Below are 19,894 nucleotides of genomic sequence, written 5' to 3'. Positions count from 1 at the left end.
TCTATATATTTTTCGCTTTTGTCTTTGTTCAGTGAACAGTGTTCATTTTACGTTGCCTCACAACACACGCTATTACTCCAATATTTGTTTTTATTTTTTCGAAAATTAAAGATATACATTACTTTTTTCAGTATCTACTTCACTCGCGATTAGAAAATTATCTCATATGTACATTTATTTAATTTTCGCAAAACTTCATTGCGCAACATTTTAATTATTATTTCAGCTATCTGTTTTGTGTGTGATCAAATAAACTCAAAGTCACAAGTGTTCATTTCTTTTTTAAGTCTTAATTTTTCATTTATGTAATAATTTAAATAATATAGTGTAAAATGAGCACCAAAAATTTGGATAACACGAAACAATCGCTCCTGAAACAGGCCGGCCTGCAAATAATTGCTGGAGGGTCTGCGGGCTTTGTCGAAGTATGTCTCATGCATCCACTTGATTTGGTTAAAACCCGACTTCAAATTCAAAACAAAATAAATAATACCGCTTCATCGGAGTTATACTACAAAGGTGTATTGGACTGTTTCCGGAAAATGTTGCGCAATGAAGGACTATTTTCATTTTGGAAAGGAATAGTACCTCCGATTTTAGCCGAAACCCCAAAGCGGGCTACAAAATTTCTCTGTTTCGAGCAATATAAAAAAATTTTCATGTTTGGGTCAGACAAAGCAACTCCACAAGTAATGTTGATACAGATTTATAAAACATTTTTACAAAGTTATTTTATCATTTGCAGGCATATTCATTAGCTGGTTTGGGTATGTATATATTTATATATCACGAGAGATGGTGCTCGTCCAAGTGAGGCAATACCAACATTCATAACATGTTATAGTATATGTATATTCAATTCGAGTGGTTCGATTTTAATTTTTTTTTTTTTTTAAACTCAAAAACAGTTACCCACCATGTTAGATTGCTATGAATGGTATGAATGTCATCCATATTCTATGCAATATAGTCAATTTGATTTATTTTTGTATCGCGAAAGTAACGTCATATTTGAATTTTAAAAGTGATCCAAATTCATCAAAATTTGAAAAAAGTTGAATCGCCTAGGCCTGGCTCGATGTAAAAAATCATTTTCTTTTTAATTCGTTACCATAGTCGTGGTACAAGAGGTTTTTGAATATTTTAGTAGTACTTGGGCACCAAATTAAGATTCCAGCGTAGTAATGTTAAAAAAATATCATCACGATCGGTTGAAAAGTGGTAAATTTTACCAAAAATGACGAAAAACCTCAAAATTGGTAGCTTTTCATAAATCGTTTGAAATAATTTGTTTTCGAAAGTAGTCTGAAAACTTATCAAACTAATTCCTCAGTGTCTTAAAATGCGTTGTGAAAGTGGTTTTGGTCTGGGGTCGAAAATTTTTGGTCCGCGATTTTTGAGCTTTTCATCAATCGGACTATTTTCTGGCCATCTGAAAGGCATTGCATTGATTTATACGTCATTGGAAAGGTACTAAACTGACTAGTCCTTTCTGGATCCGAAGTCATAATTGAAAAATGTCCGCCAGGTGGCGTGTTATGTGATTTTTTTTTTCATAATTTAACACAATTCAAGGCTACCTCCCACAGAGAGAAATATTTGAGTAAGCTAACTCACACTTCATGTGTTAGCAAATAAAAATGAGTTACTTACTCTATTTTTGGTGTTAATTTCATCCAAGTGAAACACATCATAGTGCAAGAAGAGATACATTAGTAGTCATATGTACTTTGCCGCATGCGTTCAACGAGTTGTGTTTAAGACTGTCTACGCATGCGGCAACGCACATATGAATACACAAGTATCTCTTCTTTCGCTATGATGCGTTCACTTGGATGAAATTTACACCAAAAATAGAGTAAGTAACTCATATTGATGGCTCGACGCTCTGCTAACACAGCAAGTGTGAGTTAATTTACTCAAAGATTTATGTCTTTGCATATAAAATTTTCAAAAGAAATATTGGGTGTATCGATTAATTTCCGGAATCTGACAACAGATGTCACCACTTGCGTTGTAGTAGATCAATGACATATACGTCATTTGAAAGGCCTATTCAAATACTGTCAAAATCAGTCAAAAGTGTTTCATTTGTTTGTGTGCATCATATTTTTTTTCAACGATGAAAAATTTTGAAAGTTGGAGAAAAAACCATAATTCACGGGTGGCAAAAATGATAATGCCACAAAATGGATAAAAATGTTATACGAGCACACTGTTGTCACTGATAGTGTAGAATGGACCCTTCTCAATAGCTTACAGCAAAAAAGAAAAAAACCGATTCAATCCAACCATAAAAAATCGGCTACCCCCCAATTTTGGGGACTTTTTCAATATTCGGTCCAATCGGAAAGATACTGTGTATCAAAAAATGCTGAAACTTATCTGTAATGATAGAAATGGTCTCTGCCAATAATATTTAGTTGATTTGAGTCCATTTCGAAAGTGAAAGAAACGAAAAAAATTCCAAAATCAAAAAATGGCCATTTTTGAGCAGCACATTTTCTCTGACTTTTTGCACACCTGGTCCAGAATAAGATAAACGCAGTTGGAGAGAAACATCTTTTCCTCCCCCGCATGGTCAATGGACATTGCCCTTTCCGAATTGTACCCACTTGGATTGATTAAACGCCGTGTGCCTGATTGGCAGCTCTCTATTTATAGAATAGTCAAAAAATGGGTCGATGAATACATAACCTCAAAGGACGAAGAATCATTTCGACCCGATTTTCGTCTTTTGACTAAAATATGGACAAAAGTAGTGGCTAGCGATGGACAATACTTTGAATGACATTTTCTTTCAATTTTGTTTTACCAAAAAATCCCGGAAACTAATCGATAAACCCAATAACCTGTGCAATGTTTTGGTTTGAGAAATACAGAACTCATTAGAGTACGAATGTTTACATCGGACTATGCACATAATCAGCCATTTTACGTAGCATGTAGGAATTTCAATTTAATACGAGAACAATTTTTTGAATCGGCATCAAGAGAAATTTTTAGGAATAATATTGTTCATTTAGACAATTTGATATTTAATAATCGGTGAACAGATAATTTTAAAGAATGTATGGAGACGAAAAAGATCACACAATGAACACAATCGATGTCTGCTGCTCCGAAGTCGAAAAGACTGGTAGCTGGATATTCGATCGGGTGGTGTCTCATTGTAAACGATATTGTACAAAATTTGTGATAAATTCAGTCTGTGATCAGACGGTGAATAAATAAATAATAATAATAATTGTTTCACGTCATCATATAGGCATGGCTCCCATACGAAAATTCACATTTTTAGTAATTTAAAATGACTAATTTTGGTATAAGAAGTGCGTCGAAAATTATTTGTATCGTAGAACTAATTTCAGTTTTCTCGTGAAATCAAGTATAACTTATACTTATACTGTATAAGTAAAAGATATGTAATTAATTCATGTTGTGGATCAGTGGAACACAGTGCGGAAAAGTTCACCTTACGAATGTAAGACATTTTATTTTGGAGTAAATTTGTTTTTATTTGATTGTTAGGAAAAATGGTACTGGGAGTTTTTTGGCACGAAAAAGTCGAATCTGACATTTATTTTGCGATTAAATCAGGTCTCGACACACTTATAACGTTAGGATTTCATCATAGAAATACTAAAAAAAACCATGACCCCATTATGACGCAAGCTGTTAATCAAAAAATGTCCTGATATAAATTTTCATTTTGATATTATGATAAATATTTGCTCATTTAATTCAAATGAGATTATGGTTTTTATTTATTGGATTTCCAGGAGCTGGAGCAACAGAAGCAGTTATTGTAAATTCTTTCGAAGTTGTAAAAGTAACATTGCAGTCAAATCGAGCCAAGTATAATATGTTATGAAAAGACGAACTATTTTCTGGATTATTATTAAGATATGATATATATATATATATATTTCAGATCAACTGAAATACCATCAACTTTTAGCGTGGCCCGAAATATTATTAAAACAGAGGGTTTTGGTTTGCAAGGCTTGAATAAAGGTCTAACAGCGACGATTGCACGAAATGGCGTTTTCAATATGATTTACTTCGGTTTTTACCACAGTGTAAAGGACTATTTTCCAGCGTATGAGGTTTGTGTGATAGATTTTCAAGTCGATTGGATATGGTCAAACATTTCTATTGTAAAACGTTTTACGTACTATGTCAAAAATCATGTGTCATACAGTCGACGTTCGAAAATTTGAAGTAGTTTATTTTTAGAGACTTTAGATTTTCGAACGTTGGCTATAAATGAGTCGATATCGATTTTCAGTCAAATTTAGCGGTAAAATACGTAACGCTTTTAGTTTAATTCCATATAAATGTCATTTTAATTAATAATTTTTTCTTACATTGATTCTAATTCACAGGAACCTTTATAACAAATACTTTTTTCTCTTTTTTTCTTACATTGGTGACTGAACTACGCACATATGTACTGCTAATTTCGATCCTATAGGAACCAATGAAAGAATTTATACGTAAGGTGGGAATTGGATTTACATCAGGAACAATAGCCAGTTTTGCTAATATTCCTTTTGATGTGGCGAAATCTAGAATTCAGGTTATAAATTAACAGAATATATTTTATCAAATACATTTTTTTTATTCTTTGTAAATTTCTATTGAATATGAGACCGCATATGTCTTGTGATATGCTATTGATTTCTTATCTATATTGCAAATTTTGGCGGAAGTAAAATAAAAGTATTTAAATTTAGGGGCCACAACCGGTGTCAGGTCAAATAAAATATCGTACTACTTGTGGAACTTTGTTAACAGTAGCTCGAGAGGAAGGATTTTCTGCATTGTATAAAGGTAACTGGAAAAAAAATTAAAAAACAATCTTTTAATTAATATTTTAATTAATCTTCTAGGTTTATTACCGAAAGTGATGCGCCTCGGGCCAGGTGGTGCAATAATGTTACTTATGTATGAATTTTCTTATGACTATTTACAACAGAAATTTCTGTGAATATAAAATTTACAACATTTTTTATGTTTATAAAATCCATTTGACAACAATTATCGGTGTTTGCTAATTATGTTTTTAAAATTTTAATGAAGATTAAAGTTGTTGAAAATATAATTTTTTTTTTCATTTTATGTAAAGGTAAAAAAAATTCTATTGCAGCATTTGTTGTTTTATATATGTATTATTGTTGTATTATATGTGAAATTGGAAATGCGGCTGATGCAAGTATATAATTGGATGTCGACGTTGTTCATTCAATGACTCATCCTTTGGTAAATCAACTGATAATGAATCAAGAAAACTACGTAAATTAGGTGATAAATATGGATGAATATTATCGTTCGAATGTTGGCAATCATTGGTGTATTTTGGGCTATGCTTTTTCCAATCATTGTGTTGTTCAACAATTAAAGGGCCATCAAAAAACGTGTGACGACGTCGGTTTGAGGTCACTTTTGATTGTAATGTATCTTCCTTATCACCTTCATGTCTGAATACACATACAGTTGTTGGTGAAATTGTTGATGTTGTTGATGAATCCAAATTTGTTGTAATGAATGTTTCTATGGTGGTTGGGACAAGTGTAGTACTTGTACTTGATTCCAAGGGAAATGTTTTCTCTTCATTTGTGATGGTGGTTGTTTCCGCTGAATATGAAGTTTCTTTAAAAACTGCCTTTGGTAAGACATTTTTAGATGTTGATATAGATGTTGGAACACTTTCACTATCGTCATCATCTTCAAACATTTTCGATTGAGTTGAAATCGAACTTAATTTTGTCAACATTATTAATGGTGAAAGCCTATGGTCATTTGTACTTTTTGAATGAAGATTATTATCATTTCGTTTCTCATTTAAAACATTGAAAAGTCCCTCAAAAAAATACTGTAATGTACGTTTTGTTCGTATTTTTTCTGTTGACACCGATAAAGTTATTGATAATAGAACTAAAGTTATTGATAATAGAAAATTCATTTCAGATCACTTGAATATAAAAATAACGATTCACAATTTTCAATGCACACTGCAATTCTTACCGTAGCGTTGACAAAGAAAACGAACAACTAACTGAAAAATTATTTTTATTACTTTTATGTTATAGCTGAAATTGAAGCGTTTTTCGATTGATTTGTCTTTGATATTGACAAATTACGTGTTCACTTTTCATTTCGAATGAATAACTTATTGCTTCAATGAGAACAAATATACGATCAGCAATGTTTTCCGTACAAATCTATATTTGAAAAAAAATTGGATCATTCAACTGTAATTTTCCGGTATGCGTAACTGTAATTTACTTCTTATGTCATTGCCTTTAATTTTATTGAAACATTGATTTGACGACACTTGTTAGAATTCATAAAACTTCTTACCTAACATATATTGTATTTATTGGCGATTAATAAAACATAATGAATAATGATTTGAAAATCACACGCATATATGCTATTGTTATTCAAATTAATAATAATAATACTAATATGAACAATACAAATATTAAAATTTTTGGACAAACAATTTTAAAGCTCAATTTCCATACAAACTGAAAATTGATTTAAACACAAAATCGAAACTGGCCTTGACTCAGTTCAAAGGTATGGTTTGGTGAACCATTTGACATACTCTTTTTTATTATTGTTATCATCCAATTTATCTACACTATCGCGTAAAAAAAATGTCACATGATGAAGTCATAATACTCCATATTCGCATACAACTTTGTTCGAGGTCACAGTCGTTAACGCCAAAAATGAAAATGAGTAAAATTCGAATTTTAAATCTCAAAATAAAAGCAACGCTTTTAAAAAAAATCAAACACATCTGTGGATTGGAGATTTATATAATGATGTTTTTATTGTCTCATCACCGAGGCATAAATTCACGTAAATTCTTAAACCGAATCAGTTTTTAGTATTGAATGTATAATTTGAACCGGACATAAACAATAAAAATTTCAAATGTATAACACAAATGCAAGAAAGAAGAATTTTTGGTGAATGAAATATTTTGATTTTCACCAGCGAACAAAGAAATTTTTTTTGTATATTGATTCGAAAATTAAAACTGTTCAGAAATAGCTTGAGTAACGAAACTGTAAGTGATTCCGATCACGACGAAATTATATCGTCCAGAGTGAAAGCATATAGTCGTTCGTTCACGTTTCGGTATCACATGGAATTTAAATTGGCACGACAACAAGCAATCACAAAGATGACCAAAGTGAATACCAAAAATAAAAAAAATGTCTCGTTTCTCATCGAACATTTAATCTCACACATATAAAACTCATACACGTACCTGCTTAAAAAAACAACAATAAATGAATATCAATAAGCTTTGATTTTAGCGTCTACAAGAAAATACGTTGGAAATTCAATTTGATGACCATGTATTCCAAATGTTATCCGCTTTATAAATATGGGTTTTTGATTTAAATCTTCACATTGTTGATTACGTATCCGAAGCAGACGGTTCATTCATTGTTTCATCTATTAATTATTTTCGTTTGGTTGAAATTTAAAAAAAAGTGTTTTTTTTTTAAATATAGTGAACAATTGTCCAAAAATGCGTTTATTACTGGTAACCGCGGTTACTTTCCTTTTTGTGACTTTGGTGTATTGTAGTGTCGAAAATAAATCGGAAGATGAAAAGTCAGTGAAAATTGAAGAAAGTTCAACGAAAACAAAGCGTGGTATTCACGGATATGGAAGTGGTGGTTTTAGTTATCCTCTACCAGTTTTTGGGCGATATTCACCGTATGCCAGATATCCTGGTTCAGTTACCAATTATGCTCTTACTCCTGGGAATGCTGTTGTTCACTCATTTAATGTGAACTATCCAAAAGTTATTGTATCCAAGATAAGACCAGCAATATCTCCACAGATTTTGATTCAATCGAAACCGGTTTTACCAGTTTATGCAAACCGTTATCCAGTCTTTTTCCAAAAATCTATAATTCAAAAGCCAATAGCTTCAATTGTTCCGGTTTCACAATTTTCGACACCTGCATTTATTTCATCTAGTTCACCGCATATTCATACTGTGAATACAAGTCCATCCAGTTCACCGCATATTCATACTGTGAATACAATTCCATCCAGTTCACCGCATATTCATAATGTGAATCCAATTGCAATACCTAACAATTTACCACAACCAACATTAATTTCGCAAGATGGATGGAGACCTGTTTTCTCTTCAGTACAAAATGTTCAAAGCAATCCAATCAATCCACCGGCTGTTACAGTCTTACCTCCACTGAATCCATCCCATTTATCAACTGGTCCAAGTCTTACTCAAATGTCAAAAAATTACTATCTACCACCAGATCCATCAGGTGTTGTATTTGATTTATTTATACTGTTTTGCGAATGAATAGAAAAAGTCTTTTTATTATGAAAAAAAAATATTTTTTTCTCTTCAAAGAACAATATCAACATCAACAACAACATGATCTCCAAGCGCATTTACAACAGTTACAAGCGATTCAACATCACCAAAATTTCTTTCGTAGTGAACAGAATGAAGGCTTAATAACCCCATTGTCTGAACAAGGTTTTTATTGAAATTGATTTGATGCAATTATTTCTGATGAACAATAGACTGGCCCAAAAAAAAGTTTATTGTATCAAAATGCCCCATTCGATTAAGTAAAATACATAAAACGAAAAACAGCAAACATGAATTTCACCAATACGATACAACACATTTTTTTTTTAATGAATGAATAATCAAAACCTAATATTTTACCCACTTTTGTTGGATTTTACAGGTTATGAAACAGCATCGAATAATGGTATATATGCTGGTCCCTCGTCCTACGATCCAAATCCATCTGGACCATTGTATGAAATTCATAGTCGAGGTCAATTTAAATAGAGACTACAAACTACCAAATATGAATCCATTTGTTATTTTGCTTTAGAAAAAGGTTTTATAATATCATAATAATTCATCAAAAGTTGTAGTTTAGTTATCTGAAAAAATCAATTTCTTTTTTCAAAATGTGTGAATAGTAGATTATAATATTTATTACATTTTTTTATCAAAACTCACGTTTTATATTTAGTAATAAATGAACCAATTATTATTAATTATATTAATGATAACCAATTTGAAATATATTGAACTCAAACTTCTTGATATGGATGATGAATAATAGACTTGGACATTGCAGCAAATAAGAAAATAAGCAATGGTCGAATCATTGCTGTAATATTGTGACAAAAAACGCAGAGATATAATTTTCAGTCACTTTAATTTTACCAGAAAAAATAGTACATAATTGATTGCAGTTTTATTTAACGAAATTAAATTAAAGTGTTGGCGATGTGTATTTGAATGCGGATATTATGCAGATGCTTTAGTTGATTTGGTTTGAGAGGTGTGTAATTCAGTGTTGCCATTCGGTAAGTCAGCAACACTAGTAGTATCTGAATTGACGGCGAATCCCGATGATTTTCGCAGATTCTTTTCAAGAACATGTGCACCAGCTGGTTCAATTCGTTTGTAGTATTGTTCTCGTGTTTCAACAATTTCAAAGCCAAATTTTTGATAGAATTCTATGGCACATTCGTTGTTTACTTGGACATGTCTAAGAAATATGCAATCATTAATTAAAATGTCTTAGTATAACTATTATTATCACATAAATATCACTCACAGGAATATACTATCGAAATTTCCATCTTCCTTCACATAGTTAAGAATGTGGTTGACCATAACAGAACCAATCCCAAGACGACGGTATGGAGATAGGCAACCTAATGTCATAATATAAAGACGTCGTTGATTTTCCGATGTATCGATGCGACAACAAACAGCTCCAACTACAATGTCATTGTAGTAAGCCAATTTTGCTAATTCTCCCGCATCCAACACATCGATATAAAATTTGTCATTGTAAATCACAGGAAAAACCACCGTGTTCAATTTTTTAAGTTGTTTTATGTTATGCGGTGTTACGTCGCCGAGTTCTATTGTACCTCTAAATACGAAAAGAAATGATAATGTGAATTAGTTTTGAGGTTAGGGTAAAGTCACACATTTGATTTTAAACATTTCATTTCACTTGAACAACTTTTATTCGTCGAACATTACAACAAAAATTTTGAATGCTCGTCAATATTTTTTATTTCATTAATTTGAGCGTTCCCTTTTGCCAGTATTCCTCACCTGGGATCTTTTTTTGTCATTTTTATGTGATTGCTTCTGGTTGAATCAAATTAATATTCAAGTCCACGAAAAGCACAGCGTTCAAAATGTGTATTCGATTTTCAAATAAATTTTATCTTTCCAATTGTTGATGACAAAACATTTCAATGTTTTTTCATTCAATTCTTCGTCGATTTTTTTTACTATAATAAATTGAAAATCTAGGCATCAATATTTCTCTCGACTAATGTTTGATAAGTTTATTCTTCTTTTTCCACCAGTTCATCTTGTATATAGTTGGGAAATTAATATAAGTCATCATATGTCAAAAAATGTTTTAGGACATTTTCAACATTTTAATTTTTTACAACTTTCTACATTTTATATTTATATTTTGATTAATATTTAAATAATATTTTGCCTTTACATCAATTTATTTTTAAAAATTCAATTTTTATTAACAAAACACATGAAAAGAATAGTTTAAGTTAAATAAAACGCCAGATGGAGCAATATTCATAGGGGAAATTTTATATACATAGTCTATATACACGGTCATATTAATATTTGTGTATATAAAGTGTGAAAAAATATTAGTTCGTGTCAGCTGACCAATCACTTATTCCTAGCTGTCTTGCGATCTTGTGATACCAATTTTTGTGCGCTTCAGATAGACTCTCAATCAGTTTGTTGCAATTTAAAGTCCGTGAAACATTGTGTGTAAGTCGAATTCAAGATCCGATCGTAGTTTTTTATTAATTTAAAATTATTTTAACATTTGTGAAACGAATCTTTTCAAATTTAATCATAATGTAATGTGGTGTTCTTGTAGAATGAATACGAGATCTAGTTTAACGAAATATTTTCTCTTATTATTAGGTGTACTTGATTTTTGTGGAAAACAAATACATTTTTTATTGATACTTTGCGTTGAAATATATTCCAATTCGTTACATCTATTGATACAAAATAATAGTTTTTTCAAAGTCTAATTGGAATTTTCATTTTCTATTGAGTCATGCGCAGGAAAATACAGTGAAGAAATGAAATCAAGAAGAAAAAACACGCACATAGACATTACCGTAGATTTTGATAAGTGAAAATTGAGTCATGTGACTTGTCATACACTGTGTATATCTAAAACTTTATGGAATTAATGCTTTATGAATTTCTAAAAAATGTATTCTCCTGTTATATATATCTTTTTTAAATTTCGAAATATTTTCCATTTAGTTTTCTTCTTTGCCTTTCTTTTATTGATATCTTTTTTAATCTTTTATGTCTTTACTAAAGACTCTTTAGTTATTGAAGTTGTAGATACAATATTTTTTTTTGTAGCAGGTGACGTTCATGTGACCCAATCTTTACAAAGAAAGTTTTTAATGTAATGAATGTAAGAAAAAAAATTTGTCCCATCAATTCAAGATTAGTTTTCAACAAATAATGTTGAAATTTATACAATACACCACAAAAATTGCTAAATAGTTTTTGTAATTTTAAACATCAGCCATTTTAGAATTTCATCTTATATTCATGTGACTCCAAGCTATAGGACGTTTTCTGTATAAATCTATCATTTTGACTATCCTATTAAAAATAAATGAAATAAAATTCCATAGGTTTTCTTTATCCAGAAATATCAAGTGACAAATACAAATTTATTTTAACAGAAAAGAAGTATTTTGTGAGGACAAAGACTAAAGGAGAAACAATTTAAAATGTCAACTTTAAAGAAGATCCAAGATGAGCATCGTGAGTCGAAGTTCGGCTATGTATACGCTGTTTCTGGTCCAGGTATTAAATTCTCCGTATTTACGATAAACTATATTTAAATAACTTTATATGGAGATGTTTTTAAAGTGAATAAAATTGAAATAGCTATATACTTTTATATCTATACAATAACAAATTATTTATTAACAGTCGTAACGGCTGAACGAATGTCTGGATCGGCTATGTACGAGCTGGTACGTGTCGGTTACTATGAGTTGGTTGGAGAAATTATCCGTTTGGAGGGTGATATGGCAACTATTCAAGTATATGAAGAAACGTCTGGCGTTACGGTCGGTGATCCTGTACTACGAACTGGAAAACCATTATCGGTGGAATTGGGACCTGGTATTATGGGTAGCATTTTCGACGGTATCCAACGTCCGTTAAAAGACATCAACGAGTTGACCGCATCGATCTACATCCCAAAAGGAATTAATACGCCTTCACTATCACGTACCGCTGCATGGGATTTCAATCCAATGGGAGTTAAAGTTGGATCACATATTACTGGAGGCGATTTGTATGGTCTTGTTCATGAAAATACATTGGTCAAACACAAAATGATTGTACCACCAAAAGCAAAAGGTACTGTTCGATACATTGCCCCAGCCGGAAACTATACTGTGGATGATGTAGTACTTGAAACTGAATTCGATGGAGAAATTACCAAGCATACCATGTTATCGGTGTGGCCAGTTCGTCAACCACGTCCAGTTACAGAAAAATTACCAGCCAACCATCCATTGTTAACTGGTCAACGTGTATTGGATTCTCTCTTTCCGTAAGTTTATTATTTGAATATTATTGTCAAATGAGGATTAGTTGGATCATTTATTTCTTAATAATAATATTATTATTGCTTTTACATTTTTAAAATATAATTTCCAATTTTTAGATGTGTCCAAGGTGGTACTACCGCTATTCCAGGTGCATTCGGTTGCGGTAAAACTGTCATTTCACAATCTTTGTCAAAGTACTCCAATTCTGATGTTATCGTTTATGTCGGTTGTGGTGAACGTGGTAACGAAATGTCTGAAGTACTGCGAGACTTCCCCGAACTTTCTGTTGAAATTGATGGTGTTACTGAATCAATTATGAAACGTACAGCATTGGTTGCGAATACATCCAACATGCCTGTAGCTGCTCGTGAAGCATCTATTTACACCGGAATTACATTGTCTGAATATTTCCGTGATATGGGATACCACGTTTCAATGATGGCTGACTCAACATCACGTTGGGCTGAAGCTCTTCGAGAAATTTCTGGTCGGTTGGCTGAAATGCCTGCTGATTCAGGTTATCCGGCTTACCTGGGCGCTCGTTTGGCCTCATTCTATGAACGTGCTGGCCGCGTTAAATGCTTAGGTAACCCAGAACGTGAAGGTTCAGTCTCGATTGTCGGCGCTGTATCGCCACCAGGTAATTCATATTATGCGAATACTTTTCTTTCTCTAAATAAATCGATTTTATTCTATATTTTCCGAATCAAACTATATTATCAAATGATTGTGTCTAGGTGGTGACTTCTCCGATCCTGTCACTTCTGCTACATTGGGTATCGTCCAAGTTTTCTGGGGGTTGGATAAAAAACTTGCACAGCGTAAACATTTCCCATCCATCAATTGGCTTATTTCATATAGGTAACTAAAATTTGTTCTTTAATAGCTATAATATCAATTGTTTATTCCAATTTCGATTTAAATTCATATTAATGAATTATAGTAAATATATGCGCGCCCTTGATGACTTCTATGACAAAAATTTCCCAGAATTTGTTGCATTGCGTACAAAGGTCAAGGAAATTCTTCAAGAAGAAGAAGATTTGTCTGAAATTGTGCAGTTGGTTGGCAAAGCATCGTTGGCTGAAACCGACAAAATCACCTTGGAAGTTGCCAAACTCTTGAAAGATGACTTTTTGCAACAAAATTCATATTCATCATACGATCGTTTCTGTCCATTCTACAAAACAGTCGGTATGCTAAAGAACATCATTGCATTCTATGATATGGCTCGTCATGCCGTCGAATCAACCGCACAATCTGAGAATAAAATCACATGGAATGTTATTCGAGATGCCATGGGAAATATTATGTACCAGTTGTCCTCAATGAAATTCAAGGTAATATACAAACATATCATATACATATAATAATGTGATATTATTAATATATTCTATTCATTATGTTCAATTTTTTTTTGTTATAATAGGATCCAGTAAAGGATGGAGAAGCTAAAATCAAGTCAGATTTTGATCAATTACATGAAGATTTGCAACAAGCCTTCCGCAACTTGGAAGACTAAATTTCTCGTTTAAAATATGAGCTTTCTGAATTGAGATCACACCGAATTTCTAAATTTAAAGAGAAAAAAAAATAATTGCAGAAAAATCAGCAAATCAATATCTACTTATAAAGTTAGTTTAGTGTCCATTTTATGGCTTAATGCATGAAAAGTTAGATTGGGAAAATAACTAAAATAGTCTTCAATATATAAAACTATCAAAATACACAAAGTGAAAACATAGAAGTCACATCATGTCGTACAATAATTGATATAAGAGTTATGTGTTTGGACCATAACATTTTTTCAGTTCAAGTTCAATGGTAGAAAAAAGAAACAAGTTTAAACTGTTCAAAAGGATTTTATGGCACTAATCGTACAGTATCCAAACTGTAAAAGTCCTCGGAAAAGATTATTTTTTCAAACTAACAGCTCCTTTTCCTATCAAACTGGAAAATTGTGCTAGTTTTGTTTGTGTTATTTTTTGTTTGGATTAACATCATTCGTTTGCACCAGAATTTATTTAACAATGGCTATAAAATTTATTGTTGTTACGTCGCGGAATGAATCTACATTTCAATTTTGTCATATTTTGTGCATTCCAGTATTTTAAAGAAAAATTTAATTGAATCTTCTTTATTTGTTCATCACTGTAATTCAAATCGCACCATGTTAATTATAATCTAGTTATACAAGTGTCGTATATCCTCGGTATTTGAAACAAAATGGTTTCCTCATTATTCCACAGCTACCCAAGTGGATATCCAGACCAAAACTTTGCAATATAGAAAGCTTTTTTCATTTTCCTTCCCGAGGAATTATGCACTTATGGAATGAGTACAACGTTGCCCATTGTAAATATTTGAAGAAAAAAAATACAACTCTACAGATTAAATTGTTTTAAATCACATAAATTCAATAACGAACAATGATAAAAGCCACAATTTTATGATTTTATTATGAACAGTATATTTCTTCGTTCAACAAAAATTTACGTGTAAATTTATAAAATATTAAGAAAATAAATGAATATTCAGTATTATTTGTTGGACATTAGTTTTTTTCATTTAAAAATACGTTAATAAAGAACATTAAATTGACATAAAACTGAATATCCGAGTTACTAAAAAAATTGCTACTGATATTAGTGGTTAAAATGTTCAAATATAAATACAAGAAAATCTAACTAAGTCCATTTTTTTGCGACAGATGGCGCTACTTTTTCAATGATGCTCTCGCACATGAAACGATTCACGCGTTCACAAATGACGTTTATTAGTAAGTAGTTTATCACACAGCGGTATAACTACACTTGTAGCAGAAGAAACACACAGTCCATGTCCACGCAATTTTTTTACAAAATGAACGCATTAAGTCTTTCTGTAAAAGTTCATCCAATCGTTTTATTTCAAATTGTTGACGCATTCGAACGACGTAATGCAGATTCACAGCGTGTAATTGGAACATTACTAGGTAAGAAAGTTTTTTTTACTTGTCTTTGGTTAGTTCATTGAATCAATATTCATATTGACTCCATGGTAATTAGGATCAGTCGACAAAGGTGTTGTTGAGGTTACAAACTGTTTTTGTGTACCTCATAAGGAACACGACGATCAAGTTGAAGCTGAACTTAGCTATGCATTAGATGTTTATGAACTGAATCGCCGGGTGAATCCATCAGAAATCATTGTTGGTGAGTGTATAAAAAATATTAAAAAAATATTTCTTTTAACCATGTGTCACTGAATAATAATCGTGTTATACCATTTTTTCATTTATTAGAGGTTGGTACCAATGCTAACTTGCCTTATATATTTGTCGAAAGCATACCAATTAAATGTTTTTTTTTATTAAATTTTATTACATCGAATTTATATTAAAAAAGAAAAACTAAATAATAATCATATATATTAATTTGATTTGGTTATAGGTTGGTGGGCTACTGGTCATGAAGTAACTAATCACAGTTCAGTTATCCATGAGTATTATGCTCGTGAATGTAATAATCCTGTGCATTTGACGGTGGATACCTCTTTGCAAGGTGGTCGTATGGGATTGAAAGCATATGTTTGCATCAATTTGGGTGTTCCAGGAGGAAAGAATGGCTGTATGTTTACACCAATAAATACCGAAGTCACTTATTATGAGCCAGAAGTGAGTTCATTGCAAATGACAAATTTGAAACTTTTATTAAAATTTAATGGAATATTCATGCTTTACACAGGTGGTTGGTTTACAACTATGTGAAAAAACAATTGCTCCACCATCGAGCCGTTTGAAGAACGTATCGCCAATGCTCGATTTGGCCCAAGTTTCGGAGGCGTCTTCGAAGTTGTCTAATCTTCTTGAAGAACTTCTGACATATGTTGAAGATGTGCTTAGCAGCAAGCAACCACCAGACAATGCAGTTGGTCGATCGCTTCTCGATCTAATAAATTCAGTTCCACACATGAATACTGATCAATTTGCCCAAATGTTCAATTCCAACGTTAAAGATTTGCTTATGGTGATCTCTTTGTCTCAATTGATCAAGACACAACTTCAACTTAATGAAAAATTAACATTCTTCTCTGCATCCATTGGAAAAAACTGATCACTCAAACTAAAATTGGTGGCAAATAGCAGTATGTGGATATCAAAAATGTACAGTGTACACTTTGTTAAGAGAAAATAAAAGAACTTTTGCTTAACAACTATATTTGAATAATTTTATTAACTATTTATAGGAATCAAACTTAAATTGAAAATTAAACTGTTCACTTGATAAATTATTTTTATTTTTCATAACATGTAATAACTTTAAATAGATATTTTAAAGATCGTTTTCGCTATCAATCTTCTGTACACCATTCACATATAATTTTAAACATAATCGAACCAATGAAATGGTTGCTTTGAATCGGATTCGTGCCTTTCTCTTTGCTAACTTTTTCTTCCATTGTTCATCCTAAAATAAATATATAAATTAGAATGAAAACAATAATAAGTACAATAATATAAACAAACCCGGCTTGGCAAATCAGCCAAAAATTTATAGGATTCTTCTTTCTCTGGATCAGCGATGCTGAAAACAGATAAACATCCATCTACTGTTCCCAAAACTAATCCTTTGCCATCAATTGTGCTTTTGATTGCTGTTAGTTCAGCTTGCATTCGATAATTTGCGATCATCTCTGTATTTGAAGTTCGAAAAACTCGCAATGTCTTTTTGCCTAAAATGATCAGGACCAACGAATGGTTAGAAGTTTCGAAAAACATGTTTGAATAGGAGAAATTCATGAAGGAAGATTTCTTATTACCGCTATGATAATATAGCACATATTCATCACCTTCGGTAAACATACAAATTACAGTGAATACGCCTTCAGCTACTTTTGCTATAAAAGTTTTGACCAAAGATCCTTTTTTCAAGCAAAGGAATTCAAGACCACCCCTCGATGGGGCATACAAACCATATTTTCCATCTCGTGTACAACTTCCATTCCATTTTGGAATTGATCGTATGTGTCGTTTGGTTTTGATATCAATTATGGAACCTTTCTCACTACCAATTATTCCAATTTGTGTGGATTTATGTGGGAGTGGAACGATAGTGATAACTTCCTGAAATGTTTAAATAATTTATAATCGATAAATTCCATCAAATGTTTTTTTTTGTTATTCAAGTCTTATTACACTGTCACAACATATTTCTTTTACCTTTATATTGTAGCCACGCAAAGCAATTTTGTGTATATGATTACCAGAAGAGTTGAATATGCTTATGGAGTCCTTATTCGCTTTGTCAATGGTCACCACAACAATATGATTATTATCGGATGTTATGATTGCATTTCGGAATGGAATCCCAGGTATAATTTTGAATGAATACTCAAATTCACATTGTAGTGCACCATCGGGTATGCTTCTGATTCGAGCTGTTGCAATTAGATCACCACATTCTGTGTCGTCGGTTTTACGATTGATATTTGCACATGAAATCGCTAGAACTTTTTCATCCCCATCCAAAAACTTGAGCTGTTGAATGCCGGGTTGTGAATCATCGCGGTACAAAACTTGTTCTGATACCCGATTCCAAATTAATAATTTCCCAGTTTCTGATGAAACAATGTACCTGCCATCAGATGTAATTTCAGCTTGTGTAACTATTGCCCCCAAATGAGAATCAGCCAATTTAGATAGAAGCCGACCAGAACGAATTTCCCATACACCGACACAGCTCCGAGTGACTAGAATTTTATTAATTGCAGCTTAAATAAAAATTCAAAAATATTAATGCACGAATCTCTTTTACCCGTTACTGCCAAACCATTTTCTGAAAGACTACAAACAACATCATATGATGAGAAATATTAAAAACTTACACATTAGGGTGGCCGAAAAAAGAATTTAATTTTTAAAATTCTAGGCCGGTTTTAGCATATTTGAGGCCTAAAAACACGATATGGACCATTGGTTTGTTCAAGTAGGGAACCATGGCGCTACAAATTCATTGGGAAGATACCTCAATGGACCCATTTTGGTGTATTTTGAACGATTTCTATTTCCTAAAAAAAGAATGTAAAAAATACGTGGTGGGGGATTTTTTGGTGCGAGAAAACCGAATCTGGCATTATTTTTGCGATACGATCAATGGGTAACACATTTTTCATAAAAAAATGTGAAAAACCACCAAAAATATGAACTTTTGTATGGGAGCTAAGCCTGTATGACATCGTAATGACGTGAAACTCTGCACAGGCTATTATTTTCACAAGAAAATAACATTCTGAGAGTTTGAAAACATTTCAGCAAAAAACAAGGATACCTCCCATACAATTTTTTTTAAAAAAACGAAAATTTTGCAAGGGAAGTGTGCCTAGCTTTGATTCAAATCTACAAACTCTTAGAATATCATTTTTTTATGGAAAAAATAAGCTGTGCAAAATTTAACGTCATTGCGTTTTCATACAAGTATATCTCCCATACAAAATCCACATTTTTTGTGATTTTTTCAGATTTTTGTTTGAAAAGTATATCAAAAATTTATTGAATCATGAAACTAAAATAACATCATAGTCGGTTTTCTCGTACCAATAAACTCCCACTCATAGCTTCTGAGCAGGGGTCCGAGGGGTTGGATTACCCCCCCTGGAGAACAGATTTGGGAATTAACTTCTTAGAAATTTCATTTTTTTGAGAAAAATATTCTTTCTTTTGCTAAGGATTTTCGCGAAAAATGTGAACACCTTTTTTTTAGCTCTTCACTCCCCCCTAGGAACGAACTATTCAAAAATGCGTTTTTGAATTTGTGCGAGCCCAAATCGAAAAAGTTACCCCTTTACATTTTTGGAAAATTTTGAAATCACCCCCCTCTTGGATCGCCAACTCCAGAAGCTATGCTCCCACTACATATTTTTGAGAATGGAAAACACATTTTTTCTTGAAATGTTAAAACAGAAATCACAAACAAAGAGTCTTACAGGAGTAAGACGAACTTTTCCGCACGGTAGTAGATGCGTATTTTATTAAGCTATATATTCGGCATCGAAATATTCTTTAATTTAATAGCAGAAGTACTCGCAAAAGATTTTTCACACTGACATGATATGAACTTATTTGTATGACATTTGAAAGTATTCTATTTTCTAACAAAGCGCTATAAAAATATATCTGACATTAATTTTGCCATAAAAAATATGTCAAAAATTGAAA

General features: G+C 32.0%; 7 protein-coding genes across 7 annotated transcripts; 4 read left to right on the top strand and 3 right to left on the bottom strand.

Moving 5' to 3' along the window:
• The first annotated feature begins 64 nt into the window (after positions 1 to 64).
• Positions 65 to 5,043, top strand: LOC116341217 (mitochondrial 2-oxodicarboxylate carrier). Its single transcript, XM_031768148.1, has 7 exons — positions 65 to 689; positions 746 to 767; positions 3,783 to 3,858; positions 3,935 to 4,109; positions 4,478 to 4,582; positions 4,740 to 4,836; positions 4,896 to 5,043. The coding sequence occupies exons 1-7, from the start codon at positions 333 to 335 to the stop codon at positions 4,991 to 4,993; spliced, it is 930 nt and encodes a 309-aa protein (XP_031624008.1). The 5' UTR covers positions 65 to 332; the 3' UTR covers positions 4,994 to 5,043.
• Positions 5,044 to 5,154: 111 nt separating this feature from the next.
• On the bottom strand, positions 5,155 to 6,117 carry LOC116341218. Its single transcript, XM_031768149.1, has 2 exons — positions 6,031 to 6,117; positions 5,155 to 5,940 (listed from the first exon to the last, which is right to left on the bottom strand). Exon 2 carries the CDS (start codon positions 5,777 to 5,779, stop codon positions 5,186 to 5,188), a length of 594 nt encoding a protein of 197 aa, XP_031624009.1. The 5' UTR covers positions 5,780 to 5,940; positions 6,031 to 6,117; the 3' UTR covers positions 5,155 to 5,185.
• A 1,317-nt stretch (positions 6,118 to 7,434) lies between these two features.
• LOC116341271 lies at positions 7,435 to 8,998 on the top strand. The gene is made up of 3 exons (XM_031768228.1): positions 7,435 to 8,330; positions 8,420 to 8,548; positions 8,766 to 8,998. Exons 1-3 carry the CDS (start codon positions 7,559 to 7,561, stop codon positions 8,870 to 8,872), a joined length of 1,008 nt encoding a protein of 335 aa, XP_031624088.1. The 5' UTR covers positions 7,435 to 7,558; the 3' UTR covers positions 8,873 to 8,998.
• Positions 8,999 to 9,234: 236 nt separating this feature from the next.
• Positions 9,235 to 10,437, bottom strand: LOC116341272 (probable N-acetyltransferase san). The gene is made up of 3 exons (XM_031768229.1): positions 10,169 to 10,437; positions 9,657 to 9,980; positions 9,235 to 9,587 (listed from the first exon to the last, which is right to left on the bottom strand). Exons 1-3 carry the CDS (start codon positions 10,186 to 10,188, stop codon positions 9,344 to 9,346), a joined length of 588 nt encoding a protein of 195 aa, XP_031624089.1. The 5' UTR covers positions 10,189 to 10,437; the 3' UTR covers positions 9,235 to 9,343.
• A 298-nt stretch (positions 10,438 to 10,735) lies between these two features.
• On the top strand, positions 10,736 to 15,144 carry LOC116340625 (V-type proton ATPase catalytic subunit A). Its single transcript, XM_031767214.1, has 7 exons — positions 10,736 to 10,867; positions 11,818 to 11,941; positions 12,071 to 12,701; positions 12,816 to 13,339; positions 13,437 to 13,560; positions 13,643 to 14,039; positions 14,129 to 15,144. The coding sequence occupies exons 2-7, from the start codon at positions 11,866 to 11,868 to the stop codon at positions 14,219 to 14,221; spliced, it is 1,845 nt and encodes a 614-aa protein (XP_031623074.1). The 5' UTR covers positions 10,736 to 10,867; positions 11,818 to 11,865; the 3' UTR covers positions 14,222 to 15,144.
• A 348-nt stretch (positions 15,145 to 15,492) lies between these two features.
• Positions 15,493 to 16,898, top strand: LOC116341294 (eukaryotic translation initiation factor 3 subunit F-1). Its single transcript, XM_031768260.1, has 4 exons — positions 15,493 to 15,673; positions 15,747 to 15,893; positions 16,131 to 16,354; positions 16,425 to 16,898. The coding sequence occupies exons 1-4, from the start codon at positions 15,538 to 15,540 to the stop codon at positions 16,791 to 16,793; spliced, it is 876 nt and encodes a 291-aa protein (XP_031624120.1). The 5' UTR covers positions 15,493 to 15,537; the 3' UTR covers positions 16,794 to 16,898.
• Positions 16,899 to 16,959: 61 nt separating this feature from the next.
• On the bottom strand, positions 16,960 to 18,568 carry LOC116341344. The gene is made up of 6 exons (XM_031768337.1): positions 18,565 to 18,568; positions 17,900 to 18,450; positions 17,653 to 17,803; positions 17,500 to 17,577; positions 17,207 to 17,412; positions 16,960 to 17,147 (listed from the first exon to the last, which is right to left on the bottom strand). The coding sequence occupies exons 1-6, from the start codon at positions 18,566 to 18,568 to the stop codon at positions 17,013 to 17,015; spliced, it is 1,125 nt and encodes a 374-aa protein (XP_031624197.1). The 3' UTR covers positions 16,960 to 17,012.
• Between the last annotated feature and the right edge of the window lie 1,326 nt (positions 18,569 to 19,894).

The sequence above is a fragment of the Contarinia nasturtii genome, unplaced genomic scaffold, assembly GCF_009176525.2.
Source record: "Contarinia nasturtii isolate CC-2019 unplaced genomic scaffold, AAFC_CNas_1.1 Cnas_scaffold_695, whole genome shotgun sequence".
Classification (NCBI taxonomy): Eukaryota; Metazoa; Arthropoda; class Insecta; order Diptera; family Cecidomyiidae; genus Contarinia; species Contarinia nasturtii.
Note: the sequence above shows the minus strand (reverse complement) of the source record. Positions and strands in the feature narration are given on the sequence as shown.